Consider the following 27,285-nt stretch of genomic DNA (forward strand, 5'->3'; position numbering starts at 1 on the left):
AACCAAACAAAACCTCACCACATGCACAGATTTTAAAACTGAACGGTCCACATTACTTCCAGTTGTTTAAAAGGCCTGGATGATGAGAAAATATCACAAAGACAGTGCCAAGTGAACCTTCCTGGGAAGGAAGGCTGCTCAATAAATAACTGGGTGGCCACTGCTGAAAAGGCCTTATCCCTGGTGTTTACCCACCTCACTTCATTCCTTAAGGGTCTCCAAAGAGCACCTTAAGGTTGGACTAGGTACATAGGATAGAAGGCAGTATTTCAGATGACCTGGTCACAAGCTACTCAGGGCATTAAGAACATAAGAAGAGCACTGCTGGATCAGGTCAGTGACCCACATCCTGTTCTCAGTGGCCTACCAGATACCTGTGGGATGCCCAGAAGCACTTTCTCCAGCTTTAAGGCACTTTAAGTTGGGCCCAGAAAAGCACTCGGCGCCACTACAGTTGCCAAAGCACAGGGATAATATGGTCAAACCACCTTGTTCTCAATTGACAGCAGTTTCCATGCCATTTTAAAAAGTATGTAGCACATTGCAATAATCGAAACAAGCGCATGGGTAATGAAGATTGACTGCAAGTTGCCTAGAGGCTGCCCCAGTTTAAGCAACTTACCAATTATAAATTACTGTTAATAACGATGGTGGACACGCGATATTCCTCCAAGTTAATGTATGCACAATATTTGACTTCAAGGTCATACAACTTAACCCACATGAAAACACTCCCTGCGTTTAGAAAAGAAGAGTGGATATCACAGAGTTCTAGCAGGCTCCTGTGCTAGTTTTCTGGGTGCTGTGATTTATTTTTCAAGGGCGAAGGTGTGCTCAGTGATGCCATCAGGACAAGGCTTTGGGACAGAAATCTAGGGCGCCATTAGGCAAAACGAGAAGGAGTGTCCCTAAACCAAGGAGTCCTGGCATAGTGCAATAAAGTGAAGAAATACACTTTATACACACTAGAGAAGACAGGAGTTGCACCTGGGTACAGGCAGCGTGCCATTCCCTCACGTCCAGATGAGGGAAGAGGAGGGCTTCGGGGTAAATCCCCGCTGGCTTCCAGGCAGGCTCGAACCGAACACCTCCAGGCGAGCCATCGCTGGGAAAGGAGCCGCCTGGGCGGGCGGACGCGGCGCACGAGGGGAGGCCCGGGCCCGTTGGGAGCCGCCCCTCCGCCGCGCCGTCCAATGGGAGGAGCCGCGCTCGCCTTCCTCGCTTCCTTTCTCCCGCGGGAGGCGGCCGGGCGCTGGGCAGACGGGGAGCCGCTTCTCCGGCGCCGCCACCGTCGTCGAGGGGGCGTCCCGAGGAGGAGGCAGGCAGGCGAGCGGGAGAGGGCCGCCGCGGGCGTTTCAAAGCGGCGGGCAAAGGGCGAAGAGCGGCGGCTGGGCAGGCAGGCAGGCAGGCAGGCAGCCGCGAGTCCCGCGGGGCCATGGGTCGCTGCAGGCGGCGGCGGCTGCTGCTGCTGCTGCCGGGGGCTCCGGCGCTCGCCCTCTTCCTGCTGCTGCTGCTGCCCGCTTGGCTGCTCGGGAGCTGCGCGGAGAAGCTCGGTGAGTCGGGGCCGCCGGGGCCATGTTTGAACGTTTCCTTTGAACTGGGAAAGTTTATTGCCGAGCGCGGAAGGATTGTGTGAGAGAGTGACTCTGTGTGTGTGTGTGTGTGTGTGTGTGTGTGTGTGTGTGAGAGAGAGAGAGAGAGAGAGAGAGAGAGATTCCTAGAGAATGACTGAATGCGACAGCACTGGAAAAGCTCGTGGTTTAACTCTCTGAAAAAGATACCAGATGTTCTTTGCCTTCGAGGGATCAGATTCCTGGAGATTTAAAACAGCATTTGAGATTTCTTCCTTCATCGTCTTTTAATAATAATAATAATAATAATAATAATAATAATAATATATAATATAATTGTGCATATTGTGGCAGAGCGGATGTTTTTCTCACCTTTCCAATAAGTAGTTTGTGGCTGGTCAGCTTGTGTTTATTAAATGGTTGAAAATGCAGGACTTAAAGACTAGAAGGTATTTAGGATGAACTGGCACATAACAGGACCAAGGTATGATTTGCGGTGCTACTCTTGTCAGCAGATGTTGTTGAAGTCCAGACTCCATCCACCTGCGACCATTGGCCAAACTGTCTGGTGGCTCATGGAGTTGCAGTCCCAAGAACATCTGGCACACCAGCTAACCTTGTGCTAGATATATATTCTACTTTACCCCAATTTCCACATGGAAGAGCCCTAGCTCAGCAGCAGAGCACATTCCTTGCATGCAAAAGGTCCCAGTTTCAGTCCTATAAATCTCTAGGTAGAGCGGGGGGGGGGGGGGGAGAGACTGCCTTGAAACCTAGGAGAGCTGCTGCCAGTCAGTGTTGACATTACTGATCTGGATGGATCAATGGTCTGACTTGGTATAAGGTATTTGGCTTCCCAGTGTTGTTCATCACAACAAAGCTTTGAAGGAGATGGAGTTTATTTGCAAATAGAATACTGGGGTTGATGGACAGCAACTTGTCCTGCAGTGCTCAAATCAAATGTCAAGACTGTCCCATTTGCTTCCATGAAGAGATTCCTCCTTTGTACACATACGGCTGCCTTCTTTTTTGAAGGGAATGAAGAAGCCTGATGCATGGTGTGTGTGCAGAGATGTAGATTGCGGGAGGCAGTAAAAGACTGACTTGGGAAATTAATAAGGCCAGAGAATGCACACTTAATAGGACTGAAATGCAACGTTACTCACATTTAATATAAGATAATTTTCCACATTTTGACAGTTGGTTAATTCACTTGCTGCTAAATAGCTTGGCATCTTGCTGGGAAGCTGAGCATCAAAAGCTTTCTGAAAATCCTATCTTGACCATTAAATAGTATGATGAGAAGTGTGAAATTGAATGTTTGCTTTTTAAATATAAGACGGTCCTTTGATTTTTGTGCTTTCCATTTCATTGCTGCATTTCTGCCTGTAAAACTTGTTTAGTTTGGCAATGCATTCCACAGGGACGAAACTATGCTTTATTTCACCCCGGTTGAAGACTTAGTTTGGCACCCCCACACATATATTTGTGTAGACACACACACACTCAGTGGCACCCCTCTGGAGGCTTCATCCAGGGCAAAAAGCCTGGATAGCCCTGCCCCTGCCCCTCCATAGCTAAAGCTCTGCATTCCCTAAGGAATCTGAAGTAGACAACCTGTAAATCATGCAATGGAAGATCACATATACTTTGTTCTCTGTTCTTAGATGCTTTGTTTGTGGTTTCAAAATTAACGGTAGTTTTCCTTTGCTGGAATCCTGTGCACGTTTACTTGGAATTAAGTCTTGCAGTGTGCTCATAGAGGTTCACTTCCAGGGTTCACCCCTGGTTTGTTATCCTTTTATGTTTGGTATTCCATGCAATTTTATTTCATTAGCTATGTGTGCACTTCTTAGGTGAACTTTGCTTTCTGTAACTCTTTGTTCATGTAGGAATTTCCACTGCTGAAACCTAGGGCTGTCAATAATAACTTGAGAAAAGACGATGGATGAATGTAGGCTGCCAGGGCAAGAGTCTTATCTAAGCGACGCTGTGGAGGTACATTGATTTTGCTGGCTGAAACAGCTGAGGTAGAAAGGAATCTCCATTACGTGCTGTGGAACTGTGACATCTGGCAGTTCTAGAGGGAGGACGGTCTAAATATTCTAATTAAAAAGAGATGTTTTAACTGCACACAAGAGCTTTCCTTAAGGGTATAGAATTGCCAAATAATTTTTGCTATGCCAGTTAAAAATAGAGATTTTTTTCCTCTCCTTTTAGTCTTCGTCCTCTTCCCCTACCCCCCCACCTTTGCTTTGTCTGTGCCAGTAGAACAATGAATTATGCTGTCTTAGCTGATTTTAGTGCTTTATATAGTTTGACCCGGTTAATCCATGCCTAGTTTAGCCATGTGTCTAAGTAGCAGCAAGATTATAACAGTAACCCATATTTTAAAGTCGATGCATGTGGACTGTTTTTTTAAAAAAATCTTTTGATTTTCAATTTAGAATAGAAACACAAATTATGAAGTGCAGTTTTACTACAAAGCATAGTTGATGCTATGTAGTGCAATGGCTAAGAACCAGTGCCGAGAAGTCCCCCGTTTAAACCTCAGTTCTGCCATGAACATACTAGTTGGTCTTAGGCCAGCCATTACCCCTTTCTGTGCTAGCCCCGACAGCAGCAGCAACATGCAAGTAGGAGAGGACTCAGCTGGTAGAGCATGAGACCCTTGATCTCAGGGTCGTGGGTTCCCCCGCGTTGGGTAAAAGATTCCTGCATTGCAGGGGGTTGACTCTCAGGGGTCACTCCAAATTTAGTCCTAAGCCTAAGCAAAGAAACTGATGGTGGTAGATGATGATGATGATGATGATGATGATAATAATAATAATAATAATAATAATAATAATAATAATAATAGCCTGCCTTGAAAGATTGTAAAATGAGAGGATGTGAAATCCTTCAAACATTCAAAGTACTGTATAAATATTAAGACATTAATCTTCTGCAAAAGTTTTTCTAATGCCTGACTTGGTCTTGGGTATGTCAGAGGATAGGCATGGCCAGCAAAAGATTTAGTGTTAACTTTTGTATGTATTGATATTATCTGCTGTGATGTCGCTTGAATGACAGTGAATAATGAGAGTTGTGGTTATTCATTAGCTTGTTAAACAGGCCATAGCTGAACGAAATCGATACCCAGGGGTCTCCATAAGATTTTAACAATTGGAATGGGTACAGTGGTGCCTCGCAAGACGAAAAGAATCCGTTCCGTGATTCTCTTCGTCTAGCGGTTTTTTCGTCTTGCGAAGCAAGCCCATTGACGGCTTAGTGGATTAGCGCTATTAGCGGCTTAGCGGATAAGCAGATAAGCAGCTTAGCGGCTTAGAAAACTCTTACTGTAAAATCTCGTTTATGTACCTAACGCATTTGCTTCCAAGACAATTGGAACATAGGAAGCTACCTTATGGGACCATTGCTCCACCTCTGCTGACAGACAGCGACTCTCCAGGGTTTCAGACCAAGGTTTTCTCTCAGCCCTGCCTGGAGATGCTGAGTATTGAAGATGGTTGTGGGCTTACTGTACAAGCTTAAACTGTGTGGTAATTATTTCTAGTGCGAGCAAAAATTACATTCCCGGCAACCTCTGTGCTGCTCCTGTGAGAGACTTCTGGGCAGAGGTGTCACCCACAATTTCCTCCCAACAGCGTGCTAGACCTGTCTCCAACCTGTTCAGTGGAAAGCTTTTTGCTTTCTCTTTGCCCTCTCTTTCTCTCTTCATAGAGAGACAAGGAGTAGGGTTGATGCTCTTTTGTGTTCCACTAGCTGAGAGATAAAACGGGGAAGGAGGCACCAACCAAAGGAACAAAAGAAATGAGACACATCCAAGTTGCACAGGAAACAATGCAGTTTATTGAGGTCCCATACATTTTTTTATGCCACCGGGCAGGGGTGGGGGTGCAATTACACACACGCATGCGCGCGCGCACACACAACAACAACAACAACAACAACAACAACAACAACAACAACCTGGAGCTGCTTCCTTAAAATAACTGCTTGGAAACCATTGCACACTTCTCTGAAATAACTTGTAAGGCATCCTAGAGGGAGTTTTTATGCCTCTGGGCTTAAAAGCTGAAGTGCATTCCAACCATGGCAAACTGCTCCATTGGGCTGAGGGAAACAAAAGCAATAGGGAGTTGCTCTTGCATGAGTGCACACTTGTCTCCTGGCAGAGACATACTTTTTGTCACTATGTGGGAGTGCTGCTGCTAGTATCCCAGTGGCGTTGGTATCTCCCATTTGAAACAACTTCACATGATCAAGCTCCATGCCTGCAGAAGTAACAAGCTTTAGCATCAAACCTTATTGCTAAACGAAGTTGACCTGCACAAAATGGTGCTCTGTGGCATTTAACTTAGACACATACACAATCATTGCCTGAAAGAGTAATGCATTTCCAATGACATAGTGTTGACTGTATTATCTCAGCCCGATGCAATCTGTGAGACATGTTTTGGGGGAGTTGTGTGAACAGATACTTCCATATACAGAAAATATAGTGTCAGCAAGGAAAGATCCTGTTGTAGATTAGGCAGTATGTCTGTGCTTGCATGTTGTATTTCCCAAATTCATCCTTGTGATCCAAAGTCCCGTCTCAACAGCAGCATAAAAATGTCTGTGGAGTTGTAGAGTCTTAAAGAGAAAGGGCAATGGAGCAAAGGGTGAGAAGGTGGTGTTCTAATGATGTTTGCTTGTTTTCTTATTAAAAGAGCAGTGCAGGTGCAGTGCAGTAGGTAAAGGTAAAGGGACCCCTGACCGTTAGGTCCAGTCGCAGACAACTCTGGGGTTGTGGCGCTCATCTCACTTTATTGGCCAAGGGAGCCGGCGTACAGCTTCCGGGTCATGTGGCCAGCATGACTAAGCCGCTTCTGGAGAACCAGAGCAGCGCACGGAAACGCTGTTTACCTTCCTGCCGGAGCGGTCCCTATTTATCTACTTGCACTTGACATGCTTTTGAACTGCTAGGTTGGCAGGAGCAGGGAGCAGAGGCTTTGACAACTTCTTCTGCCCCATCCTCAATCCTAGGTAGAGCTGCTCTAGTTAGTTTGGTGTATCAGACTGGCTAGAAATGATCAAAAATGCGTTGGATCCTGGAGCGTTGTAGCAACATTTTAACATGTTGGATCCTGGAGCATTGTAGCAACATTTTAATGCCATATATGGATGGTTCACATGCACCCCAAATTTTAGCAAAGAATATGTAACTCCCACGACTGATTGACATCAGTCAATAAGTAATCCTGCTGAGTAAGTGTGCTTTCAGGATTCACATGCAAAAGCCTGTTTTACAGCCCTGACCACATTTGCATGTGAACTTTGACTTACATATCGCAGCCGGTTTCTTGCTTGCCGGGGCAGTCCTGGTTTTGTCTGGGTGTGGACAAATACAGTCTGCAGTGTAGTCAACCACGTATGCAGCTGATGCTGGCAACTGCCCACTCCCTTCTGTTGCTGGATAGGGAAGTTCTAGCCATTCAGCTCTGCAGCTGATGGGTTTTCACATTAAGCTTGGCTGTGCTAGTGTACACCTGGCTGGGACAGGACTTCTCACATGTGAAATGGACTAAGGACTTGCAGAGCAGCATTTGTGGCTGTTACTGTCAGGGAGGAAGCCAGCTCCCAACCCAGCTGTTCTGGCTTTGTGAAGTATATGTTTCACAGCCCAGTCCTATGTGTGTCTACTCAGAAATAAGTCCCACTGAGTTCAGGTTCTTGTACGTAGGATTGCTGCCTTTGATGTTTAATCACTGCACTTGTGACTTCTCCCCGCCCCACGAGCCCCTTGAGCCAGATAACAAAGCTTGTGAAATTTATTTCAAAAAAGGGAAGTTATCCAATGCTTCCATTTATTTACGAATGACTAGATTGTGAAATGTGAGTTTTTAAGCAGGGGCTTGTATACATCAGTTGTGAAACTTGTTAAGTTATTATGGAGACTTTTCAGTAGACTTTGTTGTTCAGTGAATTCTGTGGAATTCAATCCCCCCTGCCCAACTCATTTCCCGTACATGCAGTACACAACTTTTTCAGTTTCTCGGGCTTCATGCTTTCGGGGAGCAGCTTTCTCACTGAGTCGCCTCCTGAGAACTTGGGCAAATTGTAAATTTTGAGGATGTTTGATTGCTGTTTTTGTCTTGTTATTCACTATTATAATTTGTGCTGCTTTATTCACCACTTCATGCGGATTTCTTCATCTCCCCCCCCCCCCAAGCAGGATATAAATCTTTTTTTTCTTCTTTTTTTTTAAATGCATCAAAGTTCACAGTCTATTCATGCAGAATACTGGCCAGGCCTTTTGCCTTCCTGAGTGAACAGAGAATGCAGCCAATGCTCTCCTCTACAATTTGTAGCAAAAACCAGTGGCCATACTGTCTTTCAGAAAAGTTTATCTTCTGAAGGGAGATCCCTGTTCTGGACCCAGATCCCTGATCTGGACCCTCCGAGTTCGTGGAACGCAGTTTGAAAACCACTCGCAACTGTATGTGAATTGGGTTATAAACATTGATGTTGGGTGAGCAGGAAATCACTAGTTCTGTTGAATTGGAATATAATTGTTGAGTAACAAATGTAACTTTCTGTATGGGGAAAAAGAATAAAATATTATAAAAAAGAAAAGCACTAAAGTAGTATTTTGTTTTTAGAGTATCTTCTTGAAATATAAACACTTGAGAGAGACAGATTCATTGTAGCTAAGGTTCTTCTTTAAAATAAAAATCGAGCATCCTGGTATTTGTGTGTTTATCAATATGTTCCAAGTTCTGTGCCTAGTGTACCAAGTTAAGTGGGATGAGGCCAGTAGCAGTATACAGTGGTGCCTCGCAAGACGAAATTAATCCGTTCCGTGAGGCTCTTCGTATAGCGGTTTTTTCGTCTTGCGAAGCAAGCCCATTGACAGCTTAGCGGATTAGCGCTATTAGCGGTTTAGCGGCTTTTAGCGGATCAGCTGATAAGCGGCTTAGGACTTAGGAAAAGGGGGGGGGAGGGAAAAAACCCCGCAGGAACTCGCAAGACATTTTCGTCTTGCGAAGCAAGCCCATAGGGAAATTCGTTTTGCGAAGCGCCTCCAAAACGGAAAACCCTTTCGTCTAGCGGGTTTTCCGTCTTGCGAGGCGTTCGTCTTGCGGGGCACCACTGTATATACAATGGAGCAGTTCAAGAAAACTGTGATGGTGGAGAAATGCTCCACTTTTTAATGTTTTCTCCTGATAATCTGCTAAGGCCACTGCTGGAATTGTGCACAGCCAATGCTGCCAATCAGATCAGTGTCTCCCACCAGAAGAGAGCGAAAGAAAGAAAGAAAGAAAGAAAGACAAATGTGTCATTTTCATTCCCTTTGAGTTTGTTTGTGAAGGTCCCAAGCGCAGTGTGATGCTGGAAGGAATCAATTAAATGAAGGAGAGGACATAGGTCTTCTTGATACACAGGTCTTTCTAAAACTAAGACCTACCCTGCCTTAAACGATTTTAAAGGGTAGTCAATAAGTAGAGCTTGAGAAGTAAGTATCAGGTTTCTTTGTTTAATTCATGATGCATTTTAATAGTTCACTTCTTTATGTCTTGCAATGGCACCTGGTTTCCTCCCTGAAGATTCTTGAGTACTGACACATCCTTGGCTTGGACCGGGGCAAACATTTTGGCTCCCTCTTCCCCCAACCCCAAAGCATCTTGTTTCTCTAACAAACCTTAGTAAATATTTAGCCACCCAGGATTGTCAGACCAGAAAAACTTGTGTGAGCTGTCCCAGACAAAGCCCTTCATAACCTTAAAAGTCCATATTGGGCAATGTAAACAGACACCTATGGGGAGGAGGGATTCCCGACATGCATTCCCTTTGCATCCACCTTCGGATATCCCTGAAGCCTCCTCTGTTTGGAGCAAGAGGCTTCGGGACGGATTGAGCTGCATGATGTTCCCCAACTAAAGAATCACTGATGTATTTTGAATAGGAATCACAACCCCAGTTATATTATCCTGGTTTTATATGTTCAAGTATGTGTGTCTAGAACAGCCTTCTCTAAACTGGTGTCTGCTAGCCATTTTACAGTAGAATACAGTTTGCACTTTTACAAATGCCGCTCATTTTTCCACTCTGCTTTTGTGATAAGTTGTGCCTCAGCAGTTCGAAAGCATGTCAAAGTGCAAGTAGATAAATAGGTACCGCTCCGGCGGGAAGGTAAACAGCGTTTCCGTGCTCTGCTCTGGTTCTCCAGAAGCAGCTTAGTCATGCTGGCTACATGACCCAGAAGCTGTACGCCAGCTCCGTCGGCTAGTAAAGCGAGATGAGCACCACAACCCCAGAATCAGCCGTGACTGAACCTAATGGTCAGGGGTCCCTTTACCTTTTAGAGTTTGCACTTTTACAAATGCCGCTCATTTTTCCATTCTGCTTTTGTGATAAGTTGTGCCTCTATCTTGTGTGGCAGTGCCTATGCTATGGAACTCCTTGCCTGTTGACAGGACCCTTTGCTATGCTGTGTTAGATGCCTGCTGAAGATTTTCCTGTTTCTGCAAGCCTGCCCAGTCACATTATTTAAAATCACAGAACTGTAGAGTTAGAAGAGACCACGAGGGTCGTCTAGTCCAGTGTTTCCCAACCGGTGTTCCGCGGCACACTAGTGTGCCGCGGGACGTCGGCTGGTGTGCCGTGGGAGGGAGGCGAGTCGGACGCCCCGTGCTCCACGCAGGGAGCGCAAGGCTTGCGGGCAGCAGCCTGCAGCGCGGAGCACGGGGCGCCCTCCGGAGGACGCCCCGTGCTCCACGCAGGTGTCCGCAAGCCTTGCGCACCCGGGGGATCTCCCCCCGGGAGCGCAAGGCTTGCGGGCAGCAGCCTGCAGCGCGGAGCACGGGGCGCCCTCCAGAGGACGCCCCTCCAGAGGACGCCCCGTGCTCCGCGCTGGTGTCCGCAAGCCTTGCGCACCCGGGGGATCTCCCCCCGGGAGCGCAAGGCTTGCGGGCAGCAGCCTGCAGCGCGGAGCACGGGGCGCCCTCCGGAGGACGCCCCGTGCTCCGCGCTGGTGTCCGCAAGCCTTGCGCACCCGGGGGATCTCCCCCCGGGAGCGCAAGGCTTGCGGGCGGCAGCTGGCAGCGCGGAGCACGGGGCACCCTTCGGAGGACGCCCCGTGCTCCGCGCTCGTGTTGGCAAGCCTTGCGCACCCGGGGGGCGCATGGGGCGCCCTGAAACAGAGGGTTCCCCATGCTGCGGACTGTAGCCTGCCGCCGGACACGCGGGGCGCCCTGAAGCAGAGCGCCCCTCGCGCCAGGCAGACATGGGCCAGCCCCACAAGCTCGGGGGACAGCGGGGAGGCGCAGCACCGCCATCCCACTGTTCCCCGACCTGGTTTTTTTGGGGGGAAATAAAGGAAAAAAAAATTTCCTTTATTTCCCCCCTCAAAAAAGTAGGTGCGTCCTATGGGACGGAGCGTCCTATGGGACGAAAAATACAGTACTTACTATTTCATAATAAAGTAATTATAAAATACTTTCTTTGTGTTTATTTGATTCCTATTAAAGAGAGTTACTTTATATATAGTCAATATAGGCACAGAGTTAATTTTTTAAACATTTTCTAATGGTGGTGTGCCTCGAGATTTTTTTCATGAAACAAGTGTGCCTTTGCCCAAAAAAGGTTGGGAAACACTGGTCTAGTCCAACTTCCTGCAATGCAGGAATCTTTTGCCCATCGTGGGGCTTGAATCTATGACCCTGAGATTAAGAGTCTACCGACTGTTCTACCCCAGCTTAGTGACATTTGTTTTAAATGTTTCTTATTTTATCATTTTACATTTTTTGAAATTGGATTTGTGTGGTTTTAGCCATACTTTATATATAGTTGTGCACCGCTTGAATGTATATATCTTTAGCAAGTGGTCTACAACAGGGTGGATAAAAATCAATGATTTTTTTTAAAAAATAAATAGAATCTTTCTTTTTTTTATCTTAAATTGGATTTTTTTGATTTAAATTGGATTTTTAAAATAAAATGCTTTTGGAGGAAAATTCTTTCTAAAGATATTTTTCTGTTTAAGTTACATTATAGTCCAAAGGCTATTCATCAGAAAATAAGGATTTGTTTTAAGTTTTTCATGTGTGCTAAAACTCAGTCTAAGTTTAACACTGTTTAACCACATCAGTTAACAAACATGGATACATATGCTATAATATTATTTTAGTTAAATAAATTGTTTAAATTGTTATTAAGGAAATGATTATTTTTCTCCTTCCAATAAAGTACAGCAGAAAAGTTGTCCAAATATAAACACTTAACTTATTAAACCTCACAATAATTTCATAATTATCTGTCTATGTATTTCTAATAGTATAACCAAATCAGTATTTTTTTATATAACTGTAAAAACTACCCTGAAAATTTATTGTTCCAAAAATGAAACCTTCATCTGGTTGTAAATATTAAGATTATATCAGCAAGAATGAGTCTTTCTGTATATAAAAAAAAGATTAAATCAAGTCTTACTGACTAGTGATTTAAATCGTGATTCAAACCAACTTGATTTAAATCAAATCCACCCTGGTCTACAATGTTAACAAATATATACAGCTCATACTGCCCATCAGCCTCAGCCAGCATGACCAATGGGCACTAGGTTTGGGAAGGCTGTTCAGGAATACTGTATACTCTTCACACAGATACTGTTCTATAGAACTACGAAAGATGTTCCGCAGCAGATCACTCTGGAACTAAGGAGGCAGTTTTTAGAAAGTCTTGCTCCTATTTACTCCTATTCAGAAAGTCTTGCTCCTATTTTTACTCCAAAGTATGTTGGAGGCTGCATTTCTGTACACTTACCTGGGAGTAAGCCACATTGAACTCATTCGAACTTACCATACTTTTGATTAGATGTGTATAGGATTGTGCTTTTATGTTGGCTCCTAAGGAAACTCTTCCCAGATCTATGAGACTGGTGGACTTTTAACTTAGTTGCTGTATTTGTAAAGGAATGAGTGAAGAGGGGGAGGAGAAGCTTGATAAATAAAGCTACCCTCCCCCAGAAATCATTCTGTTACTTCTGAATGCAATTGCTTTTTCGGATGTGCTGTGCAGAAATATCAGGGGACTGTGCAGGCAGTATGACAATTCATCGTCATCCTGTTTCAGAATACAAAAGGGAACATCTGCCAGTAATGAAGCCCAAGGCTACATGTAGGTGGAGGAAAGAGGCTCCCAGCTTAGGTCATTCACTGTTAATATCAGGATCATTTCCTCCTAAACCATTTTCTTCTAGGCAAAAAAAAATCCCATGGGTCAGAATGTAAGCACTGTATAGCGCTCATGCAAAATCATGCCTTTGTGTAAACCAGACAGAGGTAATCCCACATTCTTGTGTTTTCTGATTTCTGTGTCACGCTAGTGCAGAGGCCCAAGAACGTAATTCCTTCATGAGCAACCTCCTAGGGTCACATGCTGGTGGTAGGTGTGGTTCCACATGAAAAAAGCGGGTGGACCAACAGAAGTGGTCGTGAGGAAAGGGGTGTGACCTGCACAGAGTCTCGAAGGCTGGATAGAGTGGCCTGGGGGGTTGCATTAGGCCGCTGGTTCTTAGGTTCCGTACCCCTGTTCTAATGGAATGGAATGTCTGTGTGGGGAGGAAGAAGGCAAGATCCCCTACTTTTCTTTACAAGGAGCACAGTGTTTTGTAGAGTCTGTGTGAGGACATTCTGTCTACCAGAGTGAGAACAGTCACTTGGTGCAGATGAACATTTTACCACACCTTCTGCTGCTCACCTGTGTTTGACCCTTCAACAAGATGAGGTGAACCTTCCTTTCCCTTTATCCTGATGATACAGAAGATCATGTTATCCTGCGGTGAGAGAGCTCGCCCATAAGATAGTTGAGTGACCTGGTTGAGCAAGAAGGTCTGTATTCCTGATCCTGCCCCACTGTAAGGCAGAACAGGAGCATTTAAATAAGTTTGGTACATGATGGATTTCCATGGTAAACAGGAAGTGTGAGTCACACAGAAATTTGGTAGTTTCTTAATTGGGGGTTCATGTACCGCCCCCCGTTCAGTCTGACCTGTTTCCGAGGGTTTATTGAGAACTTGCTTTAAATTTTAAAATGAAAAAAATAAAATAAGGAGGACTTACATTTTGAAATAGTGTAGTAATTTGAAATAGGTATGTGCCTATTGATGACAGCTTTGATGGTTCCCTTTCTGTGTCCTCCCCAGGAGATGGATGTGGGCCTATGATAATCTATCAAGACAGTGGAACACTGGCGTCTAAAAACTATCCGGGAACCTACCCCAACTACACTACCTGTGAGAGGAGAATTCAGGTGCCTCAGGGGAAACGTCTGATCTTGAAAATTGGAGACTTGGATATTGAATCCCAGCAATGTGAATCTAACTATCTTAGCATCCACAGTTCTACAACAGTGCATGGTATGTAACGATGTACCAGTAAGACTGGATGCATTAAAATACTTAGAGCTCTAATTAACTCTTTGTTGAGCAAAGTAAGAAAGGCTACCCTGAAACCAGTCCTATTTAAGATTTGTTCTTGAGCATTGGGTGTTTAGGACTGGGATGGCACTTTCCCCACTCAGCTAATGTAATTTGGTATGGTCATGCACAGGTGTTTAACCTGTAGACATCCAGATGATGTGGGATTCCAGGTCTAACCATTTGCCATAGAATCATAGAATCATAGAGTTGGAAGAGACCACAAGGGCCATCGAGTCCAACCCCCTGCCAAGCAGGAAACACCATCAGAGCACTCCTGACATATGGTTGTCAAGCCTCTGCTTAAAGACCTCCAAAGAAGGAGACTCCACCACACTCCTTGGCAGCAAATTCCACTGTCGAACAGCTCTTACTGTCAGGAAGTTCTTCCTAATGTTTAGGTGGAATCTTCTTTCTTGTAGTTTGGAACCATTGCTCCGTGTCCACTTCTCTGGAGCAGCAGAAAATAACCTTTCTCCCTCCTCTATGTGACATCCTTTTATATATTTGAACATGGCTATCATATCACCCCTTAAGCTCCTCTTCTCCAGGCTAAACATGCCCAGCCGTTCCTCATAAGGCATCGTTTCCAGGCCTTTGACCATTTTGGTTGCCCTCCTCTGGACACGTTCCAGTTTCTCAGTTTCCTTCTTGAACTGTGGTGCCCAGAACTGGACACAGTACTCCAGGTGAGGTCTGACCAGAGCAGAATACAGTGGCACTATTACTTCCCTTGATCTAGATGCTATACTCCTATTGATGCAGCCCAGAATTGCATTGGCTTTTTTAGCTGCCGCGTCACACTGTTGGCTCATGTTGGAATGGGCTGTTGGAATTTGGAAGGCTACAGGTTAACTAGTCCTGTTTTAAGGGAATGTTGTTCAGGGTAATGTTTAAGGTACAGTTGTTGTTATATTATTAGAAACTAATTTACGGATTGCCTTTCACTTAAGTTGCAATTTGTTTTATAGTACTATAATAAAAACAACCAAAAATATATTTAATAAGATTTATTCTTTATGGCATTACTTTGCCATATTCCTGTACTTAATTATTTAGAAGCTGGTTACTTTTTCCATTATGTCTGTATTCTGTAGAGCAGGAGTGGGGAGAAAGGTAGATGAAGATCTACTGTTTGATCTCTTGAGTGATTCATAGTAGATCAACATGTGTTTCTGACTCCAAATTGTTTAACAATAACAACGACAAAATGACTCTTCCCTCCACCCTAAGTTATACGGGTGAAACGAAGAAGGCCAGAGGAGGGGAGCATATTTTTGTGTAGAACAACTGAGTTCAACCCTAGTACTCATAGTTCTCTAGTTCTTTGACTGGTGGATCTTGGAATTCTTTTAAAATGCAAGAGTAGATCCTGCAGGCATGATGTCTGCCCTCCCCTGCTGTAAAGCACCAAACAACATTTCCTGTTCCATCCCACTTGTTGTTTTCTCTCAAGAGTCTACACACCCACACACACTTTTTTTAAGGCCTTGAGACTTTTTGCTGACCTGTCTCTCTCTCATGCATGGATCTAGACTTTTAGCATAGGTTCTCATCGTCATTTGGACAGGTATGCTGCTTTGAAAGCGCCAGACCAGTCAGCCATAGATTGAGTCAGCAGTCTTAATTACATCTGAGCAATAGACAGGTCATTGAGAAACGTAAGCAAGAGACAGCAGAAATACATTTGTGGGAAAATATGTGGAGGCAAATCTTGTGGGAAAATGTGGGAGTGGGTGGGAAGGTTAGGTGCAATGATCTCCAAATTATCAAAAAGTATTCTCCCCCCCCCCCCCAGCTCGTGTGGCACATGGCATGACATATTTAAGAATTAACAGAAGTGATCTATCCTTGCTTGACTAACAATTTTTCCTCCCTGTAGTTAAATTTGAAATCATTTGGTTAAGAAGCCCTATGTGGGGAGATGGATCTGATGGTTGAGGGTCAGTAAGGGGTTTCTGCACACTCTCACTCATACCTCTCTATCTCCATCCAAGCAAGAAAAAGAAATTACCAGAATTCAGCGTGGTGCTCACATATTTAAATGATGGCAAGAGTCAATCTGTGTTGACTTTGTCTGTTTCTCGGGGCCTCCATTGCCAAACTATTCACCAGGTGGCAAGGATGGTCTGGCTGTCATGCATCAGAGCTGGACTCAGCTGGACTTGTGGCATTTTATTTTCCCTGCGATCTATGACAAATGGTAACTGATGGAATGTGTATAGCATAGTGTGGTCAAGAGCTAAGCATCATTCTTCATTTAATGTTCCCTCTCTTTTGTAAAATTGTAATATAGCTTAAATTAAAAAATCAATATCATCTTAAATTAAAATTTAAATTAAATTAAATTAAATTAAAAATATCAGCTTAAATCAAAAAATCAATTAATGAAATAATTTCAAATGTACAGTGGTGCCCCGCAAGACGAATGCCTCGCAAGACGAAAAACTCGCTAGACGAAAGAGTTTTCCGTTTTTTGAGTCGTTCCGCAAGACGAATTTCCCTATGGGCTTGCGTCGCAAGACGAAACGTCTTGCGAATTCTTGCGAGTTTGTTTCCTTTTTCTTAAAGCCGCTAAGCCGTTAATAGCCTCTAAGCCGTTAATAGCTGCTAAGCCACTAATAGCCGTGCTTTGCAAGACGAAAAAACCGCAAGACGAAGAGACTCGCGGAACGGATTAATTTCATCTTGCGAGGCACCACTGTAATGCCTTTTTTGGCTGATTGGTTTTAGAAGTTAACTGTAAAGGTGCTTTATAGCTAATAATTCATGTGAAAAAGTAAGACTGGTTCCAGGTTGACTTCTAATAGATTGTTTCCCTAAATTTTGATGGGTAGATGGGAATATTAAGAAAACAATATGATTTCTTTTTTAAAAATTGAGAATGAACAGTTAAGTATTCAAATACAGAATTATTTTTATATGCCTTTATTACAATGTGCCATCTCAAGAAAAATATGTTTGTTTTCCCCCTGTGTTGTGATTGCATTTAAAACTTGTACCTGGTGATGCTATCTTGCTGAGTCTATGCAATATTCAGTTGCCTTTGATTGTTGTACTCTTTCTGTAATGGATTGCTGCACTTTAAGAATGCTGTGCTTCAAAGGCTAGGGAGCCCCAGCCGTCTACAAAGCTAAAACAATTTGCAATGTTAATGCCAGCTTTTATCTCCTACAGAACACAGAATTGCAAGAATTTGGTGGCCTGAGTAACTTCAAAGATTACAAACAAAAATCAATTAATTATGCACATGGATAGAGGAATGCACCGTAGACGATGAATACATTTGTACGCTTTATTGTTTCTAGGCCACAAACACGATTTCAAATACTATTTGTTCTGCATTTAGGACCCTACTGTGGGAATGTGCCTGTCCCAGAAGAAATCATCTTAGATTCTAATGAAGCAACCATTCACTTTGAGAGCAGGTCCCATGTGTCTGGAAGAGGCTTCCTGTTGTCCTTTGCTAGTAGTGATCATCCAGGTAAAGTACAATTCTGCACATCATTGTGGACTAATGATTTTGGGTTGGTGCTACGCTCCATCCAGCCTCCGTCCCTCTCTCCCTGCCCCACTCTTCTGCCCTTTTCAGAGCAGATTTGTCAGTGCAATGATTCTCTCGCCCCATCATCTTACCTGGTTGCCTCTTTGCCTTGTCTGCTGTGGAAGTAGAAGGTAATACCCTGCCTGGTATTACCAGCAGATGTTTTAGAAAAGCACCTGGCCTAGATGAATGTGCTTAAGTTTTCTAAGTAGTTCAAACTGGTTTTATGGGTTTGGCCCCTTAGCCAACTGCTTGACCCACTTGTTTTCCCTCTAGAAATCAAGGTCTGGATGCTATTTCAATAATGTGCTAATTCATCTAATAGATGGCACTGATGAAATTTGGCTCTTTCATGCACCTGAACAGCTAAGTGCATTGGCCGCCATATAGAACTGGGAATCCTAATTTTGATCCCATTGGCTCATTTCTCATTGGTTAGGCCTTATTATCCTTGGGCTTCTTCATCTTCTACAGGTATTTGAGCACTAGCTGATATAAACCAAGACTTTTCTTCAGACAAAGTTTTGATTCAGTTCCTTAAAGAGAACTCTTTTTTTCATGGTAGTTGAGACGCATCGCTCAGGCTGAAATCTTTTTGCTTCAGGCCTCTTGCCTTGGAACAAAATCCTCACTGTACAAAAATATTCCAAAAATGTCTGTTGGAATTCTTTCTACCACCCTCACTTGGCCATTGCTTCAGGATGTAGTAGGATGTGACTGATCTCTCAATGAAGTTGTTGCTCTGAGGGTAGAGTCTAGAACAATTGCTCCTGTGCAGAAGAAAATGTGTATCCAGATGAACAAATTGGGCAGGGGGGGGGGGACCAGGAGCAGAAGCTTGCTGGCAGAAGCAAACACTGAATAGGTGCTGTGGCTGCTGAGGGAGGTTTGAGAAAACAGTTCAGCTGGAATTGACTATCCACATCCAGTTCAGCTGGAATTGACTATCCACATCTTCTCTGTGTGATTCCCAAATAGCTTTTTTTAAAACCTTTTGCAGATCTAATCACATGTCTGGAGAGAACAAACCACCACGTGGAGAATGAATTCAGGTAAATATAGGTTTTGGTGGCAATACACTCTGGTTGTCATGTTGCATCTTGCAATTAACATACTTACAGCTGTAGCCGGATACAGTCCATGACCGTTTGTGCTGCGTTTGGAACCCTGTTGCCAACCACAGGAATGTGTTTTTCTGAAGATACTCGGAGGTATCTAAATCTGTGATTATCTTCTTACATGGGAGAGGCAGTGAAGTCTTCCTTGGAGAGAGACTTTGCATTCCACAGTAATTAAGGAATGCAGCTTCAGACCACTGAACAGCCGTTATCTGTAGCATAACCAGTAATGCCAAGGGAAATTAGGGCAGTGCTTTGGGTACTGAATACTCCTGTCTTGGGGGTGGTTGGGTTTTAAAACTCTAAGCATCTTGCAGGATCAGGCTGGAGGATTGAAAGCTGATCCATGTCAGTTTAAATTGTTTCTCGGTTCTCTTGAATAAATACCCTTGGCAGTAAGTTTAAAGAGTAATGGCATGTAAGCCAGTTGCTCAAGGTGTGAACAGATGTAGTTGTGCTGTGTTATCTTTCCTTCAATTACTATTGTTCCCTGAACATGTAAAATGCTAGAAGGAACTAAGCAGAACAAAATTCATTTCCATTGCTGCTTATGTGGCTACCTGTGCCATTTGGAGCACACGAATATGCTAGAATTTAGAAGAAGAAAAACCTTTATCTTTACACTGTTTGCTTTACAAAGTGCATGTGTGCGAGCATTGTACATTACACCAGTCACAACAAGATCCTGTCTTTTCTCCATGGCAGCAGGTACTGTCCAGCTGGTTGCAGAGACATAGCAGGTGATATTTCTGGGAATATAGTGGAAGGCTACAGAGACGTAAGTACATGGGATAAAGGAAAGGTCTAGCGCAGCCTTCCCAAACCTCCTGCCCTCCAGATGTTTTGAACTGCAACTCCCATCAACCCTGACTATTGGCCTGTCTACCTGAGGCCGATGAGAGTTCTTGTCCAAAACATTTGGTGGGCACCAGGCTAGCAAACACGGTCTACAGAAAGCTAGAGATATGACAGCATTGCTTTCTGAAGAATTTTTTATTGCAGATAAGCACAACCTAAAAGTTTAATGCTGGGCTCAAAGACCAGTAGAACAACCAGTTGTGCACAGTGAAGGTTAGTGCATTTTGCTGAAGACAGGAACTAGGAGAAATGGTAAATTATTCTTAGGTTACCTCAGTTCGTTGAAGATGTTGGCTAGAAAATCATTTATTCTACCACTGTGCAATCATAATTACAAAGTATGGAATCGGAAAAGAATTGTGCATAAAAGTATTATGGTGGTCAGCTGTTCTTTTAGTGCTAACAGTGTTACAGATTACATGTGCATATGCATTTCATACGTGCACATTTCATGTGGGCTTTAAACTCAGCCATTTATTTTTGTTCAGGTCACAGTATAATAGGTATAGTTCTTCAGGTACAACTTCTTATTCAGTTTGCAAAATGGGCGTAACTGATCTGCTTTTTAATAGCAATAACCAAATTTAGGAACATTTTCCTCAGCCTTGCCCTGCATATAGTATGATATCTTCAGCATGTTGTTTTATTCGTCTGTACATATGATATGGAAATGACACTCTGTTAATTATTCTCTGAGGAAGGATGTGTGTGGGAGGATTACTACACTGTAAAATATTAACCTTAGAATATATTTGTCCAACAAGTAGATTTCTCTTAAGTCTCTTCAGCATGTTTTCACATTTAATTTAGGTAATTTAGCATACAGAAAATTGCTACTTCCTTTTGCATTTTTGACTTGAATTTTTTTAGGGCACCGCGTTTATTCGTTTTGTTTTATTGTGCTGACTGTGAGTTTGTTTGAATACTAAAATCTTGCCTTACTTTTCACTTGATTTCTGCACCTAAGACTTCCTTATTGTGCAAATCTGCCATACACGCTGGAGTAATTGCAGACGAACTGGGTGGTCAGATTAGTGTGATTAAACTGAAAGGAACAAGCCGGTATCAAGGAATCCTAGCCAATGGCATCCTTTCTCAGGAGTAAGTATTGGTTGTGTTCATGCATAATGTGTGTACTAGTCAGCCATGATACACACAAGCCTTTTCTTGCACACAGAGCCCCTTCACTCCTTCCTTTGTGTGAGTTGGAAACTCTTGTTAACCATTGTTTTGTTCAAACTATGTACTGAAATGGCCACGTTTGGAGCATCATATTTTCACTTAATCAGCCAAGATGCGAACAGGCATTGTGCATACAGCTGCTTTCATCCTCCCTTCACATGAGTAGGCAAACAGACCAGGAACTCTTCCATTATCCATAATTTCCCTTTGGATCGAATTAGAAAAACAATGGGTGGTATCCAGTTTAAGTGATCCATCAGCACAATGATACTTGCACGATCCATCCACTTACATGCTGATACTTCATTCTGCCTTCTCTCTTTGTGTACCCCATAAATCTGTTCTAGGGGCTACCCCAACCCTCCAGAGCAGATTCGGGGAAGATGTGGGCGAGGGGAGGGAGGAGAGGTGGGGGAGCTCAATTGCACAATTGATTTCATTTTAGGTACTGTTAATAGTGACAGGCACTATCTATTCTCTTTGGGTGTTTTGAGTTAATAAACTGAGAGCTGTTTAGATTTAAAGTGCACTGAGTTATGCAGGCTCATGATAAAATTGCAAATGTATCACTGGTCCCCCCCCCCCTTGATATTCATATGGCACCCAGAGTTCACATATTGTACTAAAAAGCTCCAAAAACATGCAAGTTGCATGTCCCCTTCCCACAGAAAATTATGGGACACATTCAAGCCAGAGTTCAATGTATTGAAGCCTCGTTGATTTCAAGTGGGGAGTTAAGCACAAGTCAACTGCTTCTTGTTATACTGTACTTACATCCTGCTCTGTTTTGAGAAACCCCAGAGCACCTTAGATGGGGCTCCCTAATGGTCTGGTCATTGTTCGCCAGAGTTAGGTGATCCACGACCAATCCCTGAACTGTATAGTACTTTAAAGTATTTATTTTGGTGCATCAAGTTGTAGAATCAAAAGGCAGGGTAAGAATAAAGCAGAACTATTTCAGCTTAAAATTTCTTGTATATGAGTAGCTAATCAAAATGATAATGTCATCTCTTTTTCTTACAGTGGCTCTCTGTCAGATAAGCGGATTATTTTTAATTCAAATGGTAAGGCTATTTTTTTTTCATTTTAGACATTATTAATGCATAATCCAGGAAAAGCCAAAGCACTCTCCAATTAAAATAAATACAATTTGGGGCCGAATACAATGAACTACTATATTTTGTTTGCTTGTTAATGAAGAATGTATATACCACTTACTTTACAGGAGATCTCCAAGTAGTTTACAAAGAACCTATCTAAAATATTCATTTAAAAATAATAATGATAAAAGCAAATATTAAAAACTAGTTATTATAACATAGATCAAATTCTTTTGTTTACTGGAGTTAGGCTAGGGCTCATGGGTGGGTAGAGAAAGAAAGCATTTTCAGAAACTCTTAATGATATTTGGGGGAAAATTAATCAAGTCTTCTAGGTTGATGATTATAGTCATAGTTAATACCATTATCTGAAAATACACTTTCCTCCCTTTTTTTTCCACTTTGGAAGGTTGCAATCAGTCACTGAACCTAGAAGGACAAAATGCATCCGATGGTCAGATCACGGCGTCATCATTCTGGGATGAAACCAATGACATTGGGGAGGTGGTTCCGTGGTCTCCTGTTAGGGCCTGGCTCAAAGTCCAAGGGCCTTCCTGGGCAGCAAACCAGAGCAACTCTCGGCAGTGGCTAGAAATTGACCTGGGAGAAAGGAGAAGAATAACAGGTCAGTTGTCTGTCATAGCAAGAGTACGTCTCTTAAGTTAGATTTAAGTTTAGTGTCATTCACTTATCGGTTGTGACCCTATGCAGCTTGCTTACCGTTCTTGTAAGCTAGATTTCCTCAGGTTTTAAGTGAGGTTTCAAATGGTACTCCGAGCAAGGGCTATTTACAAATGTAATGTATATATGTCTCTTAACACTGCAACAATTACTTTCTGCCAAAAAACAACAACTACTAAGGGTTGTATCCAATGTTAATCCTACGTGGAGTAGACCTGTTGAAATTAATGGACATTGCTTACTTAGGACCATGAATTGCAATGGGTCTACTCTGAGTAAAATGTAGGTACTTACAACATTGAGTTGTTAAAACTAGCAAAGACCAATTGAAATACACCCCACCCCCCGAAAGGCCTTTAGGCCAAATTTTACTGCCCACACAGCTGCAGTTCAGGAGCAATATGCCTTTCCAGTAACCAAATGGGAAATATTTTATGGTTCGATTAATTGCAGAAGGCCCAATGGGGCTGAGGTCCTCTTCTTATAAACAGCTAATAAGCCTTTATCATTGAAATGCAGAAAGGAATTCCTCATACTTGCATCTTCTATCGTCTTTTTGGAATCTTGTCGGTTATAATTGTGTTCTTCTAAAGCTTTTAGACAAACAAAACTAAATATATATGAATTCTTCTGGGTTGTTAATGAGGCTCCATTCTTTTCATATATCCCTCAATTTGATCTTATCAGGAGCACCTTAGATGTTTTCCCTTACGCCTGCCATACTATGCTGAAAGTCTAGGACTTGCTGTTCTTGTAAATAATAGCTTAAGGCTGGGGGCAGGGGAGTAGGGCACCAATTGCTGCACCCAGATAACAGGTTGCACGACACTGGGTGAGAATTTATTTGCAGGGCCCTGATAAAGGACACTTAGTCCCATCCTGAAAATGGTTCTTTTGCCACTATTCACACAAAGAGCCATGCTTACACAAATGCAACCACATCTGCCCATGCCCTGCCTTACACACTCTCACATGTGCCCCACCACCTCCCATTGTTCCACATCTCACATCTTCTGCCGATACCCAACAACTAGGGACAACATTCACTGTTACCATGATTGGTGATGAGAGTGTAGTTCTATTCTGGATTTGATCAAACTATGCATTGTGTTTTTAATACATAAGCTTCAGGCTGCAGCTGTGCATGTGCTCTTTTCTTTTGTGCATAGGGGGTGACGTGGATTAGGATTAGGTTTAATCCTTTCCTCCCCAACTGTGATGCTCCCCAAGACTCCCTCCTCCTTTCTCAAACACACCTCCTAATAACACCAATAGGGATTTTAAAGTTTCTTTTTTATTATCAGTAGCTGCTGAAAGAGGTATGAACCTTTTGGGGAGAGGGTGGCATGACTCTTTGTGCACTGCAGTCCTGTTTTGGATTGGGTTCCCTTTGCTTGCTTTTGAGTAAGAAAAACCACACACACAATTGCAGGATAAATGTTAAATGTAATTATAATTGGTACCCCAATTTCAGATGAGCCACTGCACACTTGGATATGGGGACCCTTTCCACATTACAGAAACACCTGTGTAATTAGCTGGAGGCCTGTTTATTATTATTATTATTATTATTATTATTATTATTATTATTATTATTTGCTGAGATCCCACTCACCAGCTTACCTGAATCTGATTCACCCGTCACATGGTAGCTATTCAGTGGTCAAAGACGGGTGGGATGTGGCCTCACTTCTACTCCAGCAGACCTATAACCATCCCACTTCTTCTATGGACATAACTGAGGCTGACCTAACCACCCCGTTTCCATTTTGTCCCATTTTTGCAACTGTTTCTTGAGTCCATGTTGCTGGCATGCTTTTGCAGTTTTGCTGGACAAATTGCCAATGCGAAAGGAGAGGAGAGCATGTCTGTTCAAATATTAATTAGCTTTCATTATCGGTTTTGTAGATTGTGGTGTGCTCACTAGAGACACTTGCCTGTAAAAATGATTCTTGCGATCCAGAGCCTGTGCAAGTGTGATGTTCCAGATGAGCTTCACAAGTGCAGGAGAGCCTTTCCCCTATCACTATTGACAGTGGGAGAGCCCTAGCATGTACATCTGAGGATGCCTTTACAAATAATATAGTAGAAAGCGAAAGGTTTTCAGGTGGCGACATTTCTTAATTTTGCTGCAGATATAAATGAGTGATTGTTGTTTGAAGGAAATGTATGCTTATTTTACTATTATTAAGCAACAGACCAAAACAGATCCCTTTTGTTTACTTTTTCTTTCATTACAAGGAATTAGAACCACAGGGTCCACAATGCTCAATTTTAACTATTACGTTAAGACGTTTATTGTCAACTATAAAAATAACAACTCAAAATGGAGGACTTACAAAGGAATCCTAAGCAATCAAGAAAAGGTAACTGGGGAAGCGGGGAAATAAAGGGCAAGGGGGAAATGGTGGTTGCCGGGGGGGGGGGTTGTTCTCCTGCAGCCCAACTTCCATCTTTCATCCTTTGCAGACAGCTGGAGCTACTGGATTGTTATACTCAAATCTTGTTTACTCCAATGGGTTTTCAGCACCTTCATTGCACACGTTGTGTTGTCTAGGTTTAGTTGTGACTTGGGTAATTTGCCCTGTCCCTTACTTTCAGAAGGCTCCAGTCTAGTTTTGCCATGGAGAAATGATTTCATTTGAAAACATTTGTAAGGAAGCTAGAGATTCCTCTTCACTAGAGGAAGCTGGATGAGCAGTTTGGCAGGAAAAAAATATTATTTGGGCTATGAGAAGAAGCAGGACAGTGTACTAAAGTGCCCTCTTTGCCATTTTCTTTCTTTATAGGTACAGTAAAATATGCTTTTGCATATACATACATCCACCCACCCCATGGACAGAGCCTTCTTCCTTCTTCAAATTTCACTGTGGGGGAAGCAGATCGGATTGTTTTCAGGGAGACCTATATGTGATGCAGCAGCTACTTGCCCCTCAAATCTTAGACTGTTCTTTGCCCTCCTGTAGATAACAATCTGCATTTTTAAAATCTTGACTCACAACCTACGGTGTGGGGGCGGGGAAGAGCTGCTTGTATTGTGAGCTGATTTTGCATATACTTTAACATTATTTGAGAAGTATTTTCTGTGAAACTACTGCTTGTGGTGGAGCAGCTTTTTTCAATTTATGTTTATAACTTTTAAGTGTTAGAAATCTTCCATTTTATTTCCCCTTCTCCCCTTGTCTTGAAAGCAGGACTTTTCTGGTTTCTAGCACAAGGTTGTAATTGCACAAGGATCTGATAAGGTGTGGCAGGGATATATGCAGAATATTAAAGCTGCAATCCTGAGCACACCTTACAATAAACTTAAGGGCCATTGAAAGCAGTGGGAATTACTTGCAAGGTTTGCTCTGTGATGGTGTGCAGCACATCTGCCCCCACAAAGAATCCCGGGAACTGTAGTTTAAGGGTGCTGGGAACTGTAGCTCTGTCAAGGTTAAACTACAGTTCCCATGATTCTTTACAGGGGAGATGCACTTTAAATGTGGGATGTGTTTTCAAGTGCACATCTACATTTCCATGCCCTTTTTCAGCTCCATGAATCAGTCTAGAAGAGGCATGGACTCCTGCTCATTTGACCTACAATAGGAATTGGAGAAGCTCAGCCTTTATCAGTAGGAGATAAAGCAAACACTCTGCAAGCAAACTCTCTGATAAAGTCTCAGAGTTTGCTTGCAGCTTAGTGAGAGAAACTTACTTTTTTGCCCCTAAATACAAAGGGCAAGTTAGAGATCAAATCTGGAGAAGTTATTATCTCCCAGCATCATATACTCGTTTTGGATTTTTTTTTAATTACTGAGTTAGCTGCATTGCACAACATGGGAATCTGCTGCAAAGATACTTCAAAAGCGCTGTATTCCACATAGTTGAAAAAAAGTATGGGCTATCAACATATGATTGTAATTAATATTAGGCCTTCTGTGAAACCTTATACAAAGAATTATAAAAAGAGAGGGTTTTTTAATGGTATTAATTTAAAAGAAGTAGTATGTTTATCTTGCTTTCCACTGGCAGTGCTGATAAGTACTGTCCTGTCGGAAGAAAATCTCAAGAACACTTTGAGAAAAATAAAACAGCCATCTCCCCATCGCTCCGGCTTCTTTGGCAATTTCTCCTTCCCTTGCAGATCCCCTTGTGTCTCCACCCCCACACAGTTCCAAAACTTCCTCCAACTCCCAGAAGTTGATCTTAGGGGAATGGAGAGACTGCAGGGGTGAGGAGGCATTTGCCAAAGATCATCTTGATCCCTGTTCTGCCGACAGAAGGCTCTGCTGGATCAAAGTTTCTGTCCATGGGGGATTACCAGCTGGATACCATTCTTTGGTGGTGGTTACTTTTTAAATCTAAAATGAGAAATGTGCTGCTCTTCCAATCCTAGAACACTGAAGTTTCCAATACTTAATTCCCTTTACTAGCAAAGTGGATGGGCCCATGCCAACCAGCAGGGCTGTGAAGCAGGATCACCCACAACAGACAGGGCATGGAGTACCTGCACACATGGAGGGGCAGTGTGCAGGGGAGAAGGCTATTATTTTGCACACGCCCATTCCACTGTTTGTGAAGTGGGAGGAGGACTTGTTGCAGGAAAACAGTTTTAGAAACAGTAAAAGAGTGGCATTGATTAATGCTGTGTTGAGGAGAGGAAACAGGCACCAGTAATGGTGGGGGGGGGGAGAATTGTGCTAGAATTGTACAGGGCTAAAGCCTTCCCTTCAGTTGTTAGGCTGAGACTGGCTCTACCGGTTGAATTCAAGTGGTATAGTGCTGA

At 43.1% G+C, this 27,285-nt stretch overlaps 1 protein-coding gene across 4 annotated transcripts in view; it reads left to right on the forward strand.

Moving 5' to 3' along the window:
* Positions 1-1,255: 1,255 nt before the first annotated feature.
* Positions 1,256-27,285, forward strand: part of DCBLD1 (discoidin, CUB and LCCL domain containing 1) — a 32,170-nt gene continuing 6,140 nt past the window's right edge. Inside the window, exons 1-9 of one of the 4 annotated variants that reach the window (XM_081856182.1) lie at positions 1,256-1,553; positions 13,762-13,974; positions 17,384-17,518; positions 18,579-18,630; positions 19,402-19,474; positions 20,522-20,655; positions 21,760-21,800; positions 22,246-22,461; positions 24,759-24,883. In XM_081856182.1, the coding sequence (XP_081712308.1) occupies positions 1,436-1,553; positions 13,762-13,974; positions 17,384-17,518; positions 18,579-18,630; positions 19,402-19,474; positions 20,522-20,655; positions 21,760-21,800; positions 22,246-22,461; positions 24,759-24,883 (1,107 nt within the window). In that variant the 5' untranslated portion in view covers positions 1,256-1,435. The remainder of the gene's footprint in view (positions 1,554-13,761; positions 13,975-17,383; positions 17,519-18,578; positions 18,631-19,401; positions 19,475-20,521; positions 20,656-21,759; positions 21,801-22,245; positions 22,462-24,758; positions 24,884-27,285) is intronic. The other 3 variants (XM_081856180.1, XM_081856179.1, XM_081856181.1) reach the window with 3 other exon arrangements.

The sequence above is a fragment of the Podarcis erhardii genome (assembly GCF_964252035.2).
Source record: "Podarcis erhardii genome assembly, chromosome: 3".
NCBI lineage: Eukaryota > Metazoa > Chordata > Lepidosauria > Squamata > Lacertidae > Podarcis > Podarcis erhardii.